General features: G+C 41.8%; 1 protein-coding gene across 1 annotated transcript in view; it reads left to right on the forward strand.

The window, feature by feature from the left end:
• The window catches only part of dnah7 (dynein, axonemal, heavy chain 7), a 70,235-nt gene that overhangs the window by 32,722 nt on the left and 17,619 nt on the right, over window positions 1-19,894 (forward strand). Inside the window, exons 34-52 of the mRNA XM_076746753.1 lie at window positions 357-488; window positions 2,161-2,382; window positions 3,542-3,739; window positions 5,296-5,451; window positions 5,724-5,892; window positions 6,973-7,099; window positions 7,864-8,083; window positions 8,334-8,960; window positions 9,254-9,499; window positions 9,830-10,059; window positions 10,277-10,607; window positions 10,702-11,048; window positions 11,451-11,631; window positions 12,065-12,250; window positions 12,787-12,950; window positions 14,022-14,176; window positions 17,061-17,251; window positions 19,193-19,326; window positions 19,413-19,748. Of these exons, the coding sequence (XP_076602868.1) occupies window positions 357-488; window positions 2,161-2,382; window positions 3,542-3,739; window positions 5,296-5,451; window positions 5,724-5,892; window positions 6,973-7,099; window positions 7,864-8,083; window positions 8,334-8,960; window positions 9,254-9,499; window positions 9,830-10,059; window positions 10,277-10,607; window positions 10,702-11,048; window positions 11,451-11,631; window positions 12,065-12,250; window positions 12,787-12,950; window positions 14,022-14,176; window positions 17,061-17,251; window positions 19,193-19,326; window positions 19,413-19,748 (4,352 nt within the window). The remainder of the gene's footprint in view (window positions 1-356; window positions 489-2,160; window positions 2,383-3,541; window positions 3,740-5,295; window positions 5,452-5,723; window positions 5,893-6,972; window positions 7,100-7,863; window positions 8,084-8,333; window positions 8,961-9,253; window positions 9,500-9,829; window positions 10,060-10,276; window positions 10,608-10,701; window positions 11,049-11,450; window positions 11,632-12,064; window positions 12,251-12,786; window positions 12,951-14,021; window positions 14,177-17,060; window positions 17,252-19,192; window positions 19,327-19,412; window positions 19,749-19,894) is intronic.

Here is a 19,894-nt window from a genome sequence, read left to right on the forward strand (position 1 = left end):
TTTTTTTGGTTGGAAGTGGTTTGTAGATTAATATGTTTTAATATGTTTAATTAATATGTCTTTACTCTCAAGGGAGTTTTTCACACTGCATCCAGGGTTCAGCTGCTGCTTCAGTTTCTCATTCCAAAAAATATTACATTCAGAAATGTGTATTTCTGCATGCATGTTTTAGGGTTTCAAGGTTTTTAAACAGTTACATTTTTTGTATTATTTTAGTTTTACCTCTCAGTTTTGTACAGCAGTGTGTCTTGATTGACAAGTTGACTGCTAACTTTTTAATGAGTTCTGAGTCCAGTAGTATACTCAGACATCACTCCTTTTTTCAATGCGTGTTGTTTCGTTTCACTCAATCTCAGGAGCTGTCCCCGACCTCTGACACCAATCTAGTCAAGTCCCTGATGAATCTGATGGACTGTATGATGGATGAGTTTCATGATGAAGCAAAGATGAAGAGCATGAATGAAAAAGATATTTGCTCCTGGTTAGAGGTTTGTGCACACACCCACCACTACTACTGCTACTGCTACTAAACTAAGAGCATGTATTACCAATAATAAGATATTCATTGAATATGTAAACCAATAATTGGCTACGCCATCATGACATGACCATTATGCATTATTAGACAACATTTCTTATTGAGTTGATAAAGGTTTCAAAGTGCAGCCTAATGTCCTGGAAGGAGTCCCCTGCATGCAATACCCCTTCCCACTCCCACAAGTGTCAAAACAAACATGCCTCTCTTTCATAAGGTCTAGGTGTTACATGTCTACTTCCATAATCAACATACAGCATTCTTGCCAAATTAGTGTAATATGATTCAGTTCAAACAATAAACCCAAACAGAAAACAACTGAACCACAAGAGCTTAGACACGCCAAGCTGACATCCAAGATTAACTGATGTGTCACTTTACATTTCATCAGGTCTCAGTCAATAAGTTACACTTGAACACACTGCAAAGACTATAGCTGACCACGCACATGCATTCTGTGCTTGGGTGAGAGGAAATAACTCGTAAGTAGTCTTTGTACTCTTAACAGTCTACGTTCTCAGAATACAAATCGAGAATATTTCTGTAGAAAAAAACTGCACTGTCAAGTTTTGTTTTGCTTTGCATTGATACTGTGAGACTGCGGTTTTGCTTGTGGAAGCAGAAACACACGGTGGGGATAAAAAAAAGGTTTACATAAAGAGAGAAACTACGCTAAATAGGTAAAATCACAGAGAAAAGAGAGGCAGTCAGTGGAAGAAGACAGTTCTCTATCATGATAGGGACTGAGGAGAGCCAATGGTGCCTCTGAATCCTGTCTTTTGAAAGCACTGCTATTATCCCCCTGTGGCTCACTGCACTGATGAATGCTTTTCAACCCTCTCTCCCATGTTTCTCAGCAAGTCATTATCAAAGTGTTGAATTAATCAGCCTTTTAACAGCAGGATCTATCATGAGGCTGCTAAGCTCATGATAAGTCAAGAGGCCATATGAATTTTCACTTCCTACAGTATTCCTGCTGTTTTCTCCCTACAAAGACATCTCTCCTTTTTGGATTCTGGTGTTTGTCATGTAAAAGTGTCTGCACACTGTACATTTGAATCAGTTTATTAATTGCAAACCTTGTTTGTATGATCAGATTTTTGACTGCAAACTGTATCCCTATGCAGGGATTTGTGATGTTTGACTTTTGGTACAGTGTGATCTATTTACATAGTCTACACACTTACTCATCAATACTCACAAGCAACATCTCGAACAAGTTTGTTCATTTTGTGGGTTATGGTCCACAGGTAAGTACTATACATGAACTATGATAAATCATAACAAAATACAAAAAATGCAGCCACAAAGCAACTGATATTTTATGATACAATATAACAAAACACTAATTTTACACCATAAGTTCCATCTTCACCCAGTAATCACATTCTGCTTTAGCAACCAAGCTGATAATGTTGTCATCCAACCTGTTTACTGAAAGGTAAATGGCCCTCCCACACATGACCAGATGCAGCAAAATGTGTGTTTGCTCAATGTGCTTGACAATTGTGAGTTGTTTTGGGATCATTTTGAGCCTTCGTGGAGCAATTGACACTTTAGATACACAAATGAATATGAATCAGGGTTGAAAAAACAGTGACAGTTGATCCTTTCCCTTTGCGCAGGGCATCTTTGTGTTCTGCCTGGTGTGGTCAGTGGGTGCCAGCTGTGATGATTCGGGACGAGAGAAGTTTGACGCTGTGGTGAGGGAGGTACTGAACGGTCCTTTAAGTGACGAGACCCGGGCCTGCCATGGCATCCTGGCCACTGTGGAGGCTCCACCTAAACAGCTCACAGTGCCCCTACCCACTGAGGGAACAGTTTACCAGTATCGCTTCATTAAAGAGGTAGGCCTGCTTCTGATAATTGTGCAGCTGAGAGCACTTTGCTGCAATTTTTTACTTAGACTGAAATTTGCACTTCTTTATGAGCTGCTAATGGAAAAAGCAAGGGGAGACTTAGGTTGTGGTTTACATATTAGGAGTTAGGAATGGCACAAAAATAATTAATATCTCTGTCACAGTCAGGAATACAAATAGTTATATTATGCAGTAGTTTTGTTTACACCACCGCACTTAGCATCACCACGTTACCATAATAACCGACAACAAACAGCAGCTTCACTTTCTACATCAGCCACTTGTGGACTGGACAGAGTCACATTCTGTTATTTTTTTGTTCTTTTCCTCAGAGGGGAAAGAAGGATGTTCATTTTTTTTTCTCTCTTTGTGCGACTTTTACAAATGTCATGCTTCTGACACACAGCTCCACCTGTCTGTTACGTGTGTGTGTGTGTGTGTGTGTGTCTGTGTGTCTGTGTGTCTGTGTGTGTGTGTGTGTGTGTGTGTGTGTGTGTGTGTGTGTGTGTGTGTGTGTTACAGTCCAGTTACCCATCTAAGCAGATTTGTGATATTGTTCCTTTAAATCTGTTTTGAAAAAGGTGTTGAAAGAACAAGTGTTTGTTCCCACAAAGGCTTTTAGAGACAAAGAAATTTATGGCACCTAAGTCTGAATTGTGTGAAATTTCTGTAGTTATTTTGCATTATATTTAAGTAATTATCAAGGTTTGGGCTTAGAAAATCTCTGTTTAGGAGGGGTCAGTTTTATCTTCCAACTTGATCAGCGGGAAAGAGTTGGTATGGATTTAACAAAGCTGTCTGACTAAACAACACTTCTATGGATTCTATGGATTTGTCTTTAGTACTGAAGGCTATGGGACAGTCAATGCCACATTTAGCTTTAGAGCCATTTACTTCATGTTCATCAACTTCTGATATTTTTGTAGGCTATTGATATGAATCAGTTTACAAGGAAAGGGGTCATATTAAGATTAGAGACTCTTTATATTCAAATACCTTTATTGTCTCTGTCTCACAGCAGAGACAAATCCATTTGTGTGGTCCATTTTGTCATATTACCTGCAGTCAAAAACTAGATATAATGTGTCTTTTGGGTGTTTTTTTTTCTTTTTTCTTTTTTGAGTGTAAGCACAGTCTTTCTCTTCAGGGCCCAGGCAGGTGGGAGCTGTGGACAGATGAGCTAAAGGCTGCTCCTGCCATATGCAAAGACATGCAGTTCAATGAGATCATCGTGCCCACTGAGAACACAGTACGCTACATGGCACTGATGGAGCTCCTCATCACCCACCAGAAGCCCACTATTTTCATTGGCCCTACTGGTACTGGCAAAAGCGTCTACATTACAGTGAGTGACCTGCTACGCATCATATTATTTCATTAAGGTGACATTTAGAAAGCACTAAGGTATTTTGTGTTTAGCAGAAAGGAACAAGAGCCACTTAACATTAATTTTAATGTTTAAAACATCAATAAAGTCATTCTGTAGGATGAGTGAGCGTTTGCTTCTTAGCAGTGTAGTCTCAGCCTCAGGAATCTAAAGTAACACGCAAATCGGTTGCAGGCAGCACAGCTACAGACACCAGGTGTGAAATGGCCACCTTGGAGGAATACTGAGTATCTCTCAGCAGACCTTCAGCTATTTATATCAAGGACTAATCCCCCCTCCTTCCTTTTGCTTCATTAGTTCATCCATTAGTGTGCTCAAACTTGAGACTCTGGGGTGAATAGAGATCATCTCACTGGGGATTTTGCCTTGTTCTCGACTTCCTGCCTTTCTGCGTGGTGGAGCAGCTCTGTCCCATTGAACCAGCAGACAGTCACAGAATCTCAAATCTGGCAGGAGTGATGAAGGAGTACCAGCTACTCATACCATAAGAATGTGACGGGCATGATGCTGGCATCAGTACCGTCAGACAGCTGTACACAAGGCTCCTTCACCTGCCTCAGTCAACTCTCGAGTGAGACAGAGAGAAGCTGTGCCACTGGTTTCTAATTTAGACGAGAGCATGATGATGCACCATGTCTACAGCCTGAGATCATTCACATCACAAGTCCCCTTTAATTATGCAAGTCATTACTCACATGATTGGACAAGAATATCTATGAGCGCTTTGTGCATGCTTAGAAACATGTGCAGAGGGAAAGCTAGAGTGTGAGCTCTAAACACACATGGTACCTAATGACAGTACCACGGAAATAGATCAGATCCTAATAAAAGACATGAAATCACCCATCACTACATTCTCTGTTCTCTGGGCTGTGTTCATTTTGTCAAAATGGTCTTTTGTAAAAGTCTCCTCTAGCCTTTAGTGAAATGCCCTTTTGTAAACCTTCATGCAAAATCAAAAATTCATCGATTTTACCCTTTTGACCCTGCAGAACATTAGTTCATATCATGTCCACAGAGGGCAACTCTCCCTGCTTCATTTCACAGTCATTTTCAGGGATTAACTGAGACCTGGTTTTTATCTAATGAAATACTCACTGAATGCCACATATAATTAGATTATAAAGCTTATCACAACCATTTGCCAGAATCAAACTGAGTTTGTACATTGATTGCATTTTTTCGAAGTCCGCATTACCAGACCGTCATTAGTCACTTTATGTGTTCTGAATATCCCAATAAAAACACGCATACAGAACAAATACTGCATTGTACACTAACAAAGTGTGTACTTCATTAGTATTTGCTTACCCAAACCTTGCAATCATTCCGTTGATTGTACTTATTTTCAAAGTGTCCTGTCCTTTTCCTGATGATATCTCTCACTGTTGTACTATGGCAGTGTATCACCATTTTGCATTATTGTGTTGTACATGGTGGTAATACACAATAAGCTTACAAACTACGAGATTTGATGATAATCTATGTTCATGTTTCTTATATCTCTTGGCCAGGACTTTCTATTGAATCAGCTGCAGAAGGATGTCTACAGCCCGTTATTTATCAACTTTTCAGCCCAGACTACAGCAGCCCAGACCCAAAACATTATTATGTCTAAGCTAGATAAGCGGCGCAAAGGAGTGTTCGGTCCTCCATTGGGGAAGAAAATGGTACAGCCTCTTTCTCTTTTTCTTAAGTTCATATGATGTTTTTATGCTGTTATGACTTGTTTGTTTTTCTGTTTACGCTCATATCAGGGAAATAAGCCACTAAAATCTTGGCAGTTGTAAAGATTTGTCGTCCTTTTATCACAAGCACCATTTTATTTTGAGATGCGTCTAGAAAAACATCTAAACGAAATCTGTGTGGTTTTAAATAGCAAATATTATGTGATATTATCAGTATCTAATCTTATTCCAAATATTTAATGTTATATTATCAGGTGGTTTTTGTGGATGATGTGAACATGCCAGCTCGGGAGGTGTATGGTGCCCAGCCCCCTGTGGAGCTGCTGCGCCAGTGGCTCGACCACTGGAACTGGTATGACATGAAGGATTGCTCCATGATCAACCTGGTGGATATCCAGATCATATGTGCTATGGGACCACCCGGTGAGTTGCAGCTGTGGTACCCTAAAGTTTATTAAAATCATATTGAGCAGTGATGCCTTGTAAGTGGCCTGGATTGGTTGAGAAAATGCAGGTGGTGAAGTGGGTAAAGTGAATACTTTCTCTTCCTCTGCCTCTAAACTGCTGCTGAAGTGTTGTTGAGTCAGAGTCACAAACCTTGAGTTGCTATTTTGTGGAGCTTCTTACTGCCTTAAGGTGCTTACAGATAACAAGTGTTTACCACTTTTCACCTCCACTACAACTACCAGTGTAAACATCAAACCAGCCCTGTCCACTGAGGCAGCTGGCAGCGACAGCTGCAAGAGGAAGAGGGTGGGTGACACACTCAGGTGCCCACACAGTTCCAGTATTTGCTCCTGATGCCTGTTCTGACAGTTTAGCTTTTCGAAGCTGCTGCCCAGTATGGCCATGGTAACCATTGAACCCACACCAGAGAAAGCAGTGGAGGGGCCCATTTGTACTGATGCCCAAGTATTTTGAATTTCCAATATAGACTTGGGTCCAAAATATCCAGTTGTTCCAGTGAAAATTGGTAGCTCAAAATCACTGAACTATAGAGCTTGCCGTCAGAGCTAGTCGAAAGTACTGTACTCCACAGAAAACATCTCTTCAGTAGACAGCATTGACTCCAATTGTCTTGCCAGTCCTGATGAGTTGTTGCCATCTTGGGTTATAACTGGTTTCCTTGTCCCTGTGTGCTGTGCCACTGGGAAGACTGGGGGTCCAGAAAAATGTGTGTAAACACTGAACGATGCACCCTATTAAATGTCATTACATCACTTCCAGCATGAGGACAACATACAGCATTTTTTCATCATGTCTGACAAATGCCTTGGTTGGTAGGTCATCTTTTACATTTATCCACTTGAAAACTAAAATAATAATAAAATTATGATAGAAATGATTTGAATACAACCGAAGGGGCTTTAGCTTCAGCTCAGAAAGACCTAAAACAGACACTTATACTGTATATGACCATGCAGAACAAATAGTAATGGTGCACCTATGTGTTATCTGTGTCAGAGAAATAGTTTTTCTTTTTTTGTGCTGCTTGTTTCTTAGGTGGAGGGCGGAACCCTGTTACGCCTCGGTACCTGCGCCACTTCAACATGATTACCATTAATGACTTTGACGACAAGACCATGTATACAATCTTCTCCCGGATCATAGACTGGCATTTCACTATACGGTAACTACAAAGCATGTGTAATTTGTGAGGTGCTTTTTCCCCAAATTGACAGTGAGTGTATGTGCTTAGGAATGTTCATAATTAAACCTCTATGTATAATCCCTTCAGCTACTCTGGTGCATATTAACTACATCTTTCAATTTTGGTGTTTAATATATGACATTTGCCCCACAATTTTTAAGTTCTGGGGTAGTGCCCACCCACTTTCACCAACAGAATTCATTGTAAGTTATTACTACTCAAAGATTTGTATTTGTAAGATTTGGTTGTTAGTTCAACTTTTAATGCATTCATGCACTTAAAAACTGAAATAGTAATATAACATATAATATTATAACAAACAGACAGCTAGAAGTTAGGAGGATAAATTATTCTACACATCAGTTTCAATAATTACAGGATTAAATATATTCTTTTTCCTCCCCTCTTACTGCACTGCTACAGTGCTTACCTCAGAGATCACAAGTCCTAAAGCAATCAAGACTGTTGGATAGGTTTCAAATCTACCCAACCACTCCAGCAAATAGAAGTATCACTTGCATTTTAACAAGATAGCAATTTCACACTTTGACAGTTTTTGGTGTTTTGGAAATACATTATTAATGCTAACGAAAAAAATCCATCCTTGATCATATATATTTTATGTATTTATCTTATAAATGTTTCATTGACGCAATCACAAATTACCGATTCAGTTTCAGGACTAAACTGTTCGAAATAGTCAGAATGGGATCTGAAGAATGAATCAACCATTTCATCAACAGGTTTTCTTTTCCCAAGCCATTTGAAGCTCTGACCTCTCAGATCGTGAAAAGTACCATGTCAGTGTACCAGGAGGCCACCAAGAACCTGCTACCAACACCCACAAAGTCCCATTACTTGTTCAATCTGCGAGATGTCTCCCGGGTCATCCAGGGCATCTGTCTGTCGCGGCCAGAGACTGCAGATGAACCATCTGTCATCAAACGCCTCTGGGTGCATGAGGTAATGTTCAACACAGCAAACAGAGGAAAATACCTGACCGCCATGTAACTAAAGTAACATAAACATTATGGAAGAATAGAGATATCATGAATATACAAAAAAGTGGAAATACTAAGAGCTGTAGTCAAGCTAACCCCTCCTGTTAGACATAGTGTTTCTTTGGGACTTCCTATGTTTCCATCTGGCTCTAGTTTTCTCTCTCGTTAGCTGCCTTTCACACTCACTCTTTCTTTGACTTGTTGATCCTCAGGTCCTGAGGGTTTATTATGATCGACTGGTTCATGACACAGATCGATCCTGGCTCATAAGCCATTTACAGGTGGTGTTTCAGAGTCACATGAATGAAAGCTTCCATCAGCTCTTCCAGCATCTGGACCAGGACCATGATGGAAAGGTCACGGAGGACGACCTGCGCAGCCTCATGTTCTGCGACTTTCATGACCCCAAGGGTGAGGACCGCAACTACCGCGAGGTCCACAACCTCGACCAGCTCCGACAGGTGGTGGAGTCGCACCTGGAGGAGTTCAACAACATCAGCAAGGCACCCATGAATCTGGTGCTCTTCCGTTTTGCCATCGAACATGTCTGCCGCGTTTCCCGCATCCTGAAGCAGCCAAGCGGTCACGCCCTGCTGGTGGGGGTGGGCGGGAGCGGGCGTCAGTCTCTCACCCGGTTGGCTGCCTACATGGCAGAAGCAGAACTGTTCCAGGTGGAAATCTCCAAGACATATGGAACCACTGAATGGCATGATGACCTGAAACTTATCATGAGGAAGTCCACGCAGGGTGAAGCTCACGGCGTTTTCCTCTTCACAGACACTCAAATCAAAATGGAGTCATTCCTGGAGGACATTGGTAACCTGCTCAACACTGGTGAGGTAAAGTGGACTGGAGGAGACATGGATGGATGGATTGATGGATGAGTTGAGGTGTAGATAACATGTACAAACTGATTGATCTGTCAATGAGGGTTTGATTTAAGGGTTAGTATGAGTAAGTATTGATGGAAAGAAGGATGGCTGTGTGGTAGATTGAGAAAAGGATGAATGGTTGAGAAATATATGCTTAGACAAATACAGTAGATGTGAATAGACAGAATGGTGATACAGACAGAAAATGTACAAAGGTTTTCTATTTTAGCACCGTTCTGTTATTTTTTGGTTGTTTCCAGGTGCCAAACCTGTTTGCAGTTGATGAGAAGCAGGAAATCTGTGAGCAGATGCGAGTGTTGGACCGACAACGTGACCGTGACAAACAGACAGATGGCAGCCTTTTGTCCCTTTTCAACATGTTTGTAGAGCGCTGTCGTACACAGCTGCATGTGGTCTTAGCCATGAGTCCCATTGGAGACGCCTTTAGGAACCGTTTGAGACGTTTCCCTGCCCTCATTAACTGCTGCACCATTAACTGGTTCCAGGTGTGTGTATATATGTTGCATGAATTCTCGTGTCGCATTCGAAGATGCCTCAGTTAGTTAATCAGAGGACAGGAGCAATATACTGTATAGTGCACAATGTTAGTGCATCATCACAGGGGTGAATATGAAAATTGTAAGACAAAAATATCTAAAATGTGTGTAGTTTTTCTTCAACTCTTAACACAGTATATGGTGGATCTCAAACCTAATCTTTATTCAGGCTTCCTTCGGTGGTGATTGATGACAGTACCAGAAAACTATAGCAGAGATTAAAATACACTCTATGTATGGCAGCACAGTGGCAGAACAGCATATTTCCTTCCTTATCAGACCTGGCCCGAGGATGCCCTGCAGGCAGTGGCCTGTCGCTTCCTGGAGGACATTGAGATGACAGATGAGTCCCGAGAAGGCTGCATCAACATGTGCAAGAGCTTCCACACCTCGACCATAGAACTATCGAGTCGCTTTTTGGCTGAGTTGCAGCGCCACAACTATGTCACCCCGACCTCATACTTGGAACTCATTTCCACCTTTAAGGCCCTGCTGAAGTCAAAAAGAACGTAAGATTTAAGATGTACTTAAGATGCTACTTTGTTTTAAAAAAAAAAAAACATTGTTCGAGATGAAGTTTCCTGTAGAAGTGAAGGACTTCAATTGGAAAGAGGTCCAAAAAACACCTGATCACGATATACTGACACAAAAGAAAAAATCCAGATTCCAGATTCCATGTGTGAAATGAGTGCATATTATCTTTATCTCTCTCTGTCCTTTGCCCAGTGAGGTGATGAAGCTGAAACGGCGGTATGAGGTGGGCCTTGAAAAGCTACAGTCAGCCGCAGACCAGGTGGCCTCTATGCAAGTTGAGCTGGAGGCCCTACAGCCACAGCTGCTTGTGGCCAGCAAGGAGGTAGATGAGATGATGGTAGTGATCGAGCATGAATCTGAAGAGGTGGCTAAGACAGAGAAGGTGGTTAAAGTGGATGAGGCCGTGGCCAACGAACAAGCCATGGCTGCCAAGGCCATCAAGGATGAGTGTGATGCTGACCTGGCTGAAGCCATGCCTATCCTGGAGTCAGCCCTGGCTGCACTGAATACTCTCACCACTCAGGTAAATGAAGCAATATGTTTACATCTCAAAGGCCATGTGTACTGCAATAGAATAGTGAAGATGGTAAAAGCCCATACATTCTTTTTATCTACAGGATATCACAGTGGTGAAGTCCATGAAAAGCCCACCCACAGCTGTCAAGCTGGTCATGGAGGCAATCTGCATTCTCAAAGGCATCAAGCCAGATCGTGTTCCTGACCCCTCAGGCTCCGGTAAAAAAGTGGAGGACTTTTGGGGCCCAGCCAAAAAGCTCCTGGGAGACATGAGGTTTCTCCAAAGCCTCCACGAGTACGACAAGGACAGCATCCCTCAAAATCTCATAGCCATCATCCGCAACAAGTACATTACCAATCCAGACTTTGTACCAGAGAAGATTCGAACCGCGTCCACTGCAGCTGAAGGCTTGTGTAAGTGGGTTTGTGCCATGGACAAATATGACAGGTAAGTACTGTTCTTCTTTATCCGTGTTCTTAGTTATGAAAAATTATGCATATTCACAAAGGTTGAGACAGCTTTTGTATTATGTCCTGGTGCCAGTGTACCCAGGATTAGTATCATTTATAGAAGCTAACGGTTTAATTAGTGAAATACACAAGAGGTATAAATACAATGAATATAATTGTTTTTGTTAATTTCCACTCAGGAACGATGGCTGAAGATGATATTCTGAGGCATACAGTGCTTTGACAATGTTGTCACCTGTATCTCAGTGTTGATTTCACTTATAACTCAAATATATACCTGGTACATCCAACTCATTTAAGAATCTGCACAGTTCTTTATCCTGTAAATGTTTATATACTACTTCGTTCTCCTGAGTGAAATGCTTCATGTGTCCTCCAGAGTGGCCAAGGTGGTGGCTCCAAAGAAGGAGAAGCTGGCACAGGCTGAGGGCGAGCTGAAAGTGGCCATGGAGAGCCTCCGGAAAAAGCAGGCAGCCCTCAAAGAAGTCCAGGATAAACTTGCAAAGCTTCAGGAGACTTTGGACGCTAACAAAAACAAAAAGGCTGACCTGGAGAATCAGGTTTGTGCTTTTTCTATCTGTTTGTGTGAGTGCTTCTGTGATTATAGATTAATTATTATAGATCTTACTTAATATTTGTCATCATTTGAGGTAAAAGGAAAGTCAACTTTTCAGTTGAATGATGGATATGTGTGGATTTCTAGCTATGTAGTGAAAAAAATGTGTATGAGTGTAAGTACAGTTCTAGATGGGACTCTGAGAAATAAACATGATAACAAAGAGGAGACCGTACCACTGACAGAACAGCCAGACAAAGATAACTGGCTCACAACCTGTGGAGGCCACTGATAGACCAAACAGCTGGCCCAAGTCGGTGACTACTCAATTACACAAACTTGCTCCGGCTGGCGTGACCTTCATTCTGTTCCTTGACCTGGGAAAACAGCCACAGCGCAGCAAATGTTTACTTCCCTCCTCCGATGATGTCCTCCAGGTGGATCTGTGCAGTAAGAAGCTGGAGCGAGCTGAGCAGCTTATTGGAGGCCTGGGTGGAGAAAAGACACGCTGGAGCGAAATGGCCCTCAATCTGGGAGAGCTCTACAATAACCTGACTGGGGACATCCTTATCTCAGCAGGCATAGTGGCTTACCTGGGGGCTTTCACCTCCAGCTACAGACAGGTAAGCTGAGGGAAGTATTATTTACCTCACTTAAAGCCCTGCACTTACACTTAGATTTTTGAGTTACATGGGTTTGGTTTCACTGTTAGTACACACTTTATCAGTTTACAGTACTGTATTTTCTGTGTATTTCTCCCTTTGTTTATGTAAAGTCTGTCCTCAGAGGGACATTGCCGCTACATTTGGAGTAAACATTAATTGTGAGGCTAATGATTTGTGAACTACACTGTGACCAATGCAAATCCTGTCTTTAGACCAATAAAAGCCAAATGTTTTAGAGCAGTTTGGTGGAAAATAAATGCTCCTGAGGTACCAAAACACTTTTTCCTTCTGCTGAACTTCACCTGTCTCTGAGACTTTAAGTTGGACTGTCTACATATGCCTTATTACTGTTTTCAATAGTCAGTTTACAAGAATCTGTGTGTCAGTACATACATATGCTCTCACTTTTTTCAGATTAGTGTCTGGGTTTGGTTCTGACATGTGCCAAGTGAAGTGAAAATAAAGTCATTACCAGTAAATGTGCTTCTCTCCAGGATCAGACAGAGGAGTGGATGAATCTTTGTAAGAGCAGAGAGATCCCGTGCTCCCCTAACATGTCTCTGATGAACTCCCTGGGCGATCCAGTAAAGATTCGTGCGTGGACCATCGCTGGCCTACCATCAGACAGCTTCTCCATAGACAACGGTATCATAATCTCGTGAGTATTAAAGACAAGCTTTACATTGATGTGGCATTCCCTCTAGAAATGCATACATCAATATGTGCTTTGTACTCAGTGTTGTAATGCAAAGAGGTCAATGCACCATCTATACATGTCTCAAGCAACATCTGTGTTGCAGATCCGAGTCATTTAATAATGAGCATCTGAGTTGATACAAAGAATATATTTCCTCCACTATAAAGATGTACAGTGAAGTACATAATAAACCTGTACTTGTGTTGTTGTGGTAGAAAAGTCTGGGCAAGACTTGGACAGCATCTCAAAATTACATAATGACATGAGCACAGACTGAAAATTGACTTTCAAATGCACTTTTCACAAATGCAGCATTTCAGAAGCGTGGCGCCCCTGCAAATTGTTGCTGGAGTAGAGGCAAAGCAATCGATTGTTTTTTTTTTAAACCCAAAGGGCCTCTGCTCACTTCACGCCTCTGAGCGTGAATATCGTCATTGAAACTGCTGGCTGCTGTTTATTTCTTACACCACTTTTCGCTCGCTGTGTATAAGGTATAAGTTCCAGTATTTTAAAGGAGTGTGGTTGCGTGTTTTTGACAGCTGGTGAACTTTGATCACAATGGCTTATAATTAATCAAAGGATCTAGATTAGATTTCTCATTACAAATCCCTCTATGACAGAACTTTGTAACCTTTCCTACAAGTAACATTGCCTGATTCAACCTTAAGTGCAGGGAAAAAAAGTAATATCACAAGACATCTGCTTGTTTGTGTAAATGAAGCAGCAACATTGCTTTTTAATCACAATGCTATGGCCCCTGGTGTGCTACCCAACTGTGAGCTGTCTAACTGTGCTCAGAGTGAATGTTCACCCCAAAGCTTCTCTCTACATCTCAGTGCTTGTCCTCCAACAACCCCCTGCTGTTCTGATGTCTGGTGGTTAACACTTACAGGATCTCTGTCTCTGACAAGGCAGCACCATTTGATCAGCCACTTGATCAGTGTGTGTGTGTGTGTGTGTGTGTGTGTGTGTGTGTGTGTGTGTGTGTGTGTGTGTGTGTGTGTGTGCACATGTGCGTGTGCGTGTTTGTAGGAACGCCAGGCGGTGGCCTCTGATGATTGATCCGCAGGGCCAGGCCAACAAGTGGGTGAAAAACATGGAGAAGGCCAATAGCCTGCATATCATTAAACTAAGTGATGCTGACTTTGTACGCACTCTGGAGAACTGCATTCAGTTTGGCACACCAGGTAAGTCACAAGTATGTCTCTGGTTTGATGCCTGTGCTGTTGCTGCCTACTCTGTTATGTGTGTGTGCTTCACCCACATTGTTGCAGTACCTGTCATTGCCTGCTGAGGTCTCTCTTCACCACACGTGCCAATAATGGCTGTGATAAGAATGTTTTTCTCCTTTGTTCTTTGTTCTGCAGTGGGAGAATTCTTACAAGCTATATTTCTCTGTGTGATGTTCCAATGAACCTTTATGCCTATTGCACCATTAGTGTGCCAGACTACTGTAAATCCTACAAAGTCCCAGTATCAGGGTCATATTGATATGAGGGAGATTGGACTATTTTCTGTGCTTCCAGTATTTACTCATAATTTCATTTTGTAGCATTTTTAGGGGGTATGAGAGATAACAGCAAGACATGAATTAGAGTTAGAAACAGACCGAGGTGAGTGTCTCTGTACGCGGATGACCTGCTTTTATATGTAGCAGACCCCCATGAATCTATCCCCAACACACTGTCTACGTTGAAAGAAAATGTGAAATATCTGGTTACAAGTTAAACTTTAAAATAACACTAAATTAATGGAAATATTTGGGTGTGGAGCAAAATGGGGTATTGCCAGCTTGTTTAAAGTAAACTCTAAGATGCTACTTCTGAACTTGGTCGCACCTCCCCTTCACTTTTCCAGGCAGAATCAAAGCTCTAGAAATGAATATCCTTCCCTCCCCTCTGGAAATTTTTGTTTCTATTTCAAACTATTCTGATACTACTATGAAAATCCTTTTCTCCATCCATCAACTGACAAAGCAGTGTGTAGTTTCATTTGGTCCAAGAGGAGATCTAGAATTAAGAAAGCTTATTTGCCTGGTTAAGACCAGGTGGGAAATGGGATTACATCATTTCCAGTTGTACTATCGGGCTAATAACATTCATGCTCTCCCCTTTTGGACTCAATCTGATAAGCATGCTGAAAATCCAATTTAGGTACGCATTAACACCAAGTTGAGAACAATCTCATTGTAGTGCAGTCTCTGAAAATATGGTCTGCTATTAGGAAGAACTAATGATGGCAGAATGGTTCACCTTTTCTCCCAGCTGTCATGGATGACTCTTTTGGTATTTGGAAATGGAATGGCACAAGCCACATGAAAGCCATTTCCTTCCATTGAACAACAGCAAAATACACTGCAATTTACCACAATCCCACTTTTTCAGATTCCTGCAGGTTTGTTGTCATATTAAAGCTAATATACCTTCCTTTCCCATTTTGTTTGGTGAGTTGCCCGTGGAATCTCTGTTTTCCTTTGAGCCTTCAAAAAGGTTTGATAGCTGGAGCAGTGGACGAAAGCCCTGTAAGGGGTGCATACGACCTCAATTTTGCCCAGCATGGCCTCATTCAATTCAAGGTGCTGCATTGCAATCATTCCCCTAAAGTCAAACTCTCTAAATTTTCCCAGATGTAGATTCTACCTGTGACAGATCTAGACTTTCACTTGCCTCTCTATCACACTCATTCTGTCCTAATCTGTCCACCTAATGGCATTCAAAACATTGTTAGATAATTTCAAAAGGCTAATTCAGTCAGATCCAATGAAAGCTATTTTTGGCTTTGCTAACACAGAAATTGATTCTTCTCCACTGGAAGAATTCTCATCTTCTGAGCTGGACTCAAGATGGAGAAATGGAGATATGGCTCCTGTGGTAACTTTTAGAGAATTTTGAAACCATTTAGTGCTAAGCTTTAAACCTCCACCTTCCTGAATGTAACTCCATATGGAGTAAATCACCTTTATTTGTTATCTTGTACCTATCACTGTCTTTGCAGCCCATCACATTGATAAGGCTTCGGCCTTTACCTTGTGCAACTGCTTGTTTGTTAATATGTCTGTCTGTGTATTTCTCTTTTTTCTCTCCTCATTGCATTCCCTTTACATTGTTGTATTTCAAAAAAGCCAATAAAATATGTTCAAAAAAAAGGGAAAGAGACAGAGGCAGCTATGCAGCCATTAAAAAGACATCTAAATAATGACCAAACTCAGCCAGCCGTTGGGTCTTTGCTTACTGTCAGGCTGCAAGGCTAACAGTTCAGAGAGTAGCTTGTCCTTGCAGGGTGCAAAATAGTCCCCGGAGGCTCCACTTCCACACTCAACAGCCAATTCTCTTGCACAGTTTTACGATTTCTTGCTGTTTGTATTGCAGCCTATAATCCTGGTTATGTGCTGTATTCTTTAGTTTAGCATGGTTTAACTTAACATCTTTTGATAGGCTAGGCTTTATTAAATGATACAAGGTACTATTTAATCTGCTCAATTATTCAGATTATTGATGTGATGTACGAGGGCACAGTGATGCTCCAAAGTAATTTTGAGATGGTTGACCTGATTTTATTCCCAATCTAGTGAGAGAAAGTTTATGAGCTGTCATTTGCACTGAATCCTGTATCAAAACATAGTCAGCACCTCAAGGCATAATGTCAATTATGGATGTTCTTAACATGAGAACAGCATTATCATACTTAATGTGAATTCACATTAGCAGTGATGTCATGGGAACAAGGCATCTCTAACTGGTAGTGCTTTACTTGCTTCACTGATTTCTTGGTTTTGTGCATGTTTGGACACGTTCATGGACTTTGATGGGCTACAATGGAAGTTAATTGTTGAGTGCAGATCACAGGGAGCTGAAAGAGACCAAGGGTTTTGCTCTTAGTGTTGTAATGTCGCAGCAATGCACTGCACAACATATCGCTGCAATAGGTGTATCGTTCTTAAAAACTAGGGATGTATCGGTACAACTTGTGTAAGTTTCTGAGTGGAGTGTGAGCTTTGATTGCTGGAAAATGTCTTCTACAGCTCCAGTAAAAATATTAATAACCAATATTAGAAAATATATTCTATTTCAGTGCTGCTGGAGAATGTTGGGGAGGAGCTGGACCCTATCCTGGAGCCTCTGCTGCTGAGACAGACCTTTAAACAGGGTGGTGCCATGTGTATCCGCCTGGGAGACTCCACCATTGAATACGCTTCAGACTTTCGCTTCTACATTACTACCAAGCTGCGCAACCCACACTACCTGCCTGAGACCTCTGTCAAGGTACTGTAGTGGAAACTTTGTCAGCCACTGCACTTTCACTCTCTTTACATTGTAGAAACATTTTATTATCAAATACTGTGTACCAGTGACACAAACAGACGTTTGAGTGATAGAAATGATCTCGCACACACCTTTTGTCATGACACTGTACTCAGAGCATTTCCTGACAGTAGCCACAGGCCTCAGCTGTGTGCAGATGGTGGTAGTCTTGTTGTAATAAGCCCTTTGAAATCATCGATGCCTCCTCTACCTACCACCTCCATGCAGATGGAGCTGGGGCCTAAGGATAGATGTAACTTCTCCAACAAATCTGCTGCCAAATCAGAGGGGAGTCGTCGAATACATGCTCTCACTGGAATCAACACAGGCATCTGCACAACATCTGCCTTTCTAATATTATTTCACACCACCATCACTATTGATAGCAACAGTCAACCACATTTGTTTTGTTATCCCATGTTATTGTTATTAAGCCAAATGAGCTGACTTCACATCATCCAGTTTGCTATTGCTGAAGTGTAGCTGGTATGTGGGGCACTGTATGTTCTGTCGGTATCATGCACCCTGAAATGTTTCAGGGGAAAGTTATTCATGGGTCTGGACTGTCAAAATATATGGTTTTCTACAATTTGTGATTAGTTTTAGCCATGCTATAGATGACAATGTGAAATGGTCAGTTGGTCAGACTACCACTTTGTTCCAGGTTGTGAAAATTTTGTACAGACTTTCCTAGTTGCCAGACAATTGTCCTTATGACTTTCCACTGATTTTTTTGTCTTGATTATTGGACAGATTGACATGAACATTATACCTGCTAAATATTAGCATGTTAGCGTTGTCATTTTGTGCATGTTAGCATTCTAGTAGTTGCTAGCGTGTCTGTAGACTCCTAGTCTTACTAATTTTGAAATTTGAGCTCAATACCAACTTGTTACACTGACTAATTATTTTAGACTTTCAGAACTTAATAACTAGTTTTTCTGATAGATGAGCCCTACTTTCCCCCCGTTGGTTCCCACTTACTGTATCATACCACTCAAGTAGCAGCATGTTTTTACCCTAGCAACACAGTGAATCATGATACTCTGATACCGCCTCCCCTCTGGAATCCAGTCCGGAAAAAAAAATAAAATAAAAAATCCAAGAAAAAGAGCATTAAAGGAAATTGCATTACATAGAGGCGAGGGGTTGGAAAGCATTACGGAAGATCACATTTCAGGCATCTATTTGCAGGGGCCCCACTCTTTATGGGCAGCTATTAGATAGATTCAACTCATTTTTCACAACTGACCCAATCCTTCTTTTTTTCCTTTATGCTTAGGTCTTTTTTTTTTTTGCTTACAGGACAGTACTCCATGAGGCTTCCATTATTCCCATTAAGCCCTGTTTGAAATGCAATACTTTCCAATACAAGAGGGCAAGCATCTAGTAAACCAACCCTTAGGGGAAGGAGGAAAACGAAGAAGGAGGGTGTATGTGTGAAAAGGACAAACGGGAGATTTATACGGGCGCTGAGTCTTTACCACCAGCTGAGTGGGTCCGTAGCATCAATAGAAATGGAATTAGGCCCCGAGAGAAGTGCACTCGTTTATTAGGGCAGAGAGTAGATAGCAGATACAGTATAGGCTTTTAACCTCTTGGTAAGTGCAGAACGGAATGACTGAGGCTGTGCTAAAAGACACACTCATTCACTTCTAGCTGCAACGCTTTTCACAGAAAAGAGTATATGTGTCCTACCTGTGCTTTGCCAAGGCTGGAGTGGTTATTGGAAATGGTCGCACGGAGAGGCACTGTAGATGATCAACACTGCTCTGTAAAGTACTTCACTTAGAAACGTCTGAGAGCAAGGGTGGGGCACCTCACCCCCAAACACACACACTCATTTGTGCATGTTAATGTCAGTTTACTGTATGTCTGTGTATTTCTTCTTCTGTGGTGTAGGTGACCCTTCTGAACTTCATGATCACCCCAGAGGGCATCCAGGACCAGCTGCTGGGCATTGTGGTGGCCCGGGAAAGGCCTGATCTGGAGGAAGAGAAACAGGCTCTCATCTTGCAGGGAGCAGAGAACAAAAGGTACAGTAGTACACACCAGACCCAGGTTGTATACTAATCAAATAAAATGTCTCCTTCCTCATGGTACAAACTTGCGTTTTCCTCAGACAACTGAAGGAGATTGAGGACAAAATCTTAGAGGTGCTCTCGTCCTCTGAGGGCAACATCCTGGAGGACGAGACGGCCGTCAAGATCCTCTCCTGCTCCAAAGTGCTATCCAATGAAATCACAGAAAAGCAGGCTGTGGCTGAGGTGACGGAGCAGAAGATCGATGAGACCCGCATGGGCTACACACCCATCGCCGTGCATTCGGCCATCTTGTTCTTCTCCATCGCTGATCTGGCTAACATTGAGCCCATGTACCAGTACTCCCTCACCTGGTTCATTAACCTCTTTATCAGCTCCATCGATAACTCCGACAAGAGTGAAGACTTGGAGCAAAGGTAAGCAGAGCTGACAAATGAACTAGCCAAATAATTGTTCCTACAAGTCCCTTAAGCGGGTCATCGAACGGTAGCTCGGCGCTTTCTGTCCACTTGAAATCATATTGTAAATTTAAAAAAGAAGGAATGTAAAACTATTAATAGTG

Source organism: Chaetodon auriga, chromosome 13 (genome assembly GCF_051107435.1).
Source record: "Chaetodon auriga isolate fChaAug3 chromosome 13, fChaAug3.hap1, whole genome shotgun sequence".
In the NCBI taxonomy this organism is placed as follows: Eukaryota; Metazoa; Chordata; class Actinopteri; order Chaetodontiformes; family Chaetodontidae; genus Chaetodon; species Chaetodon auriga.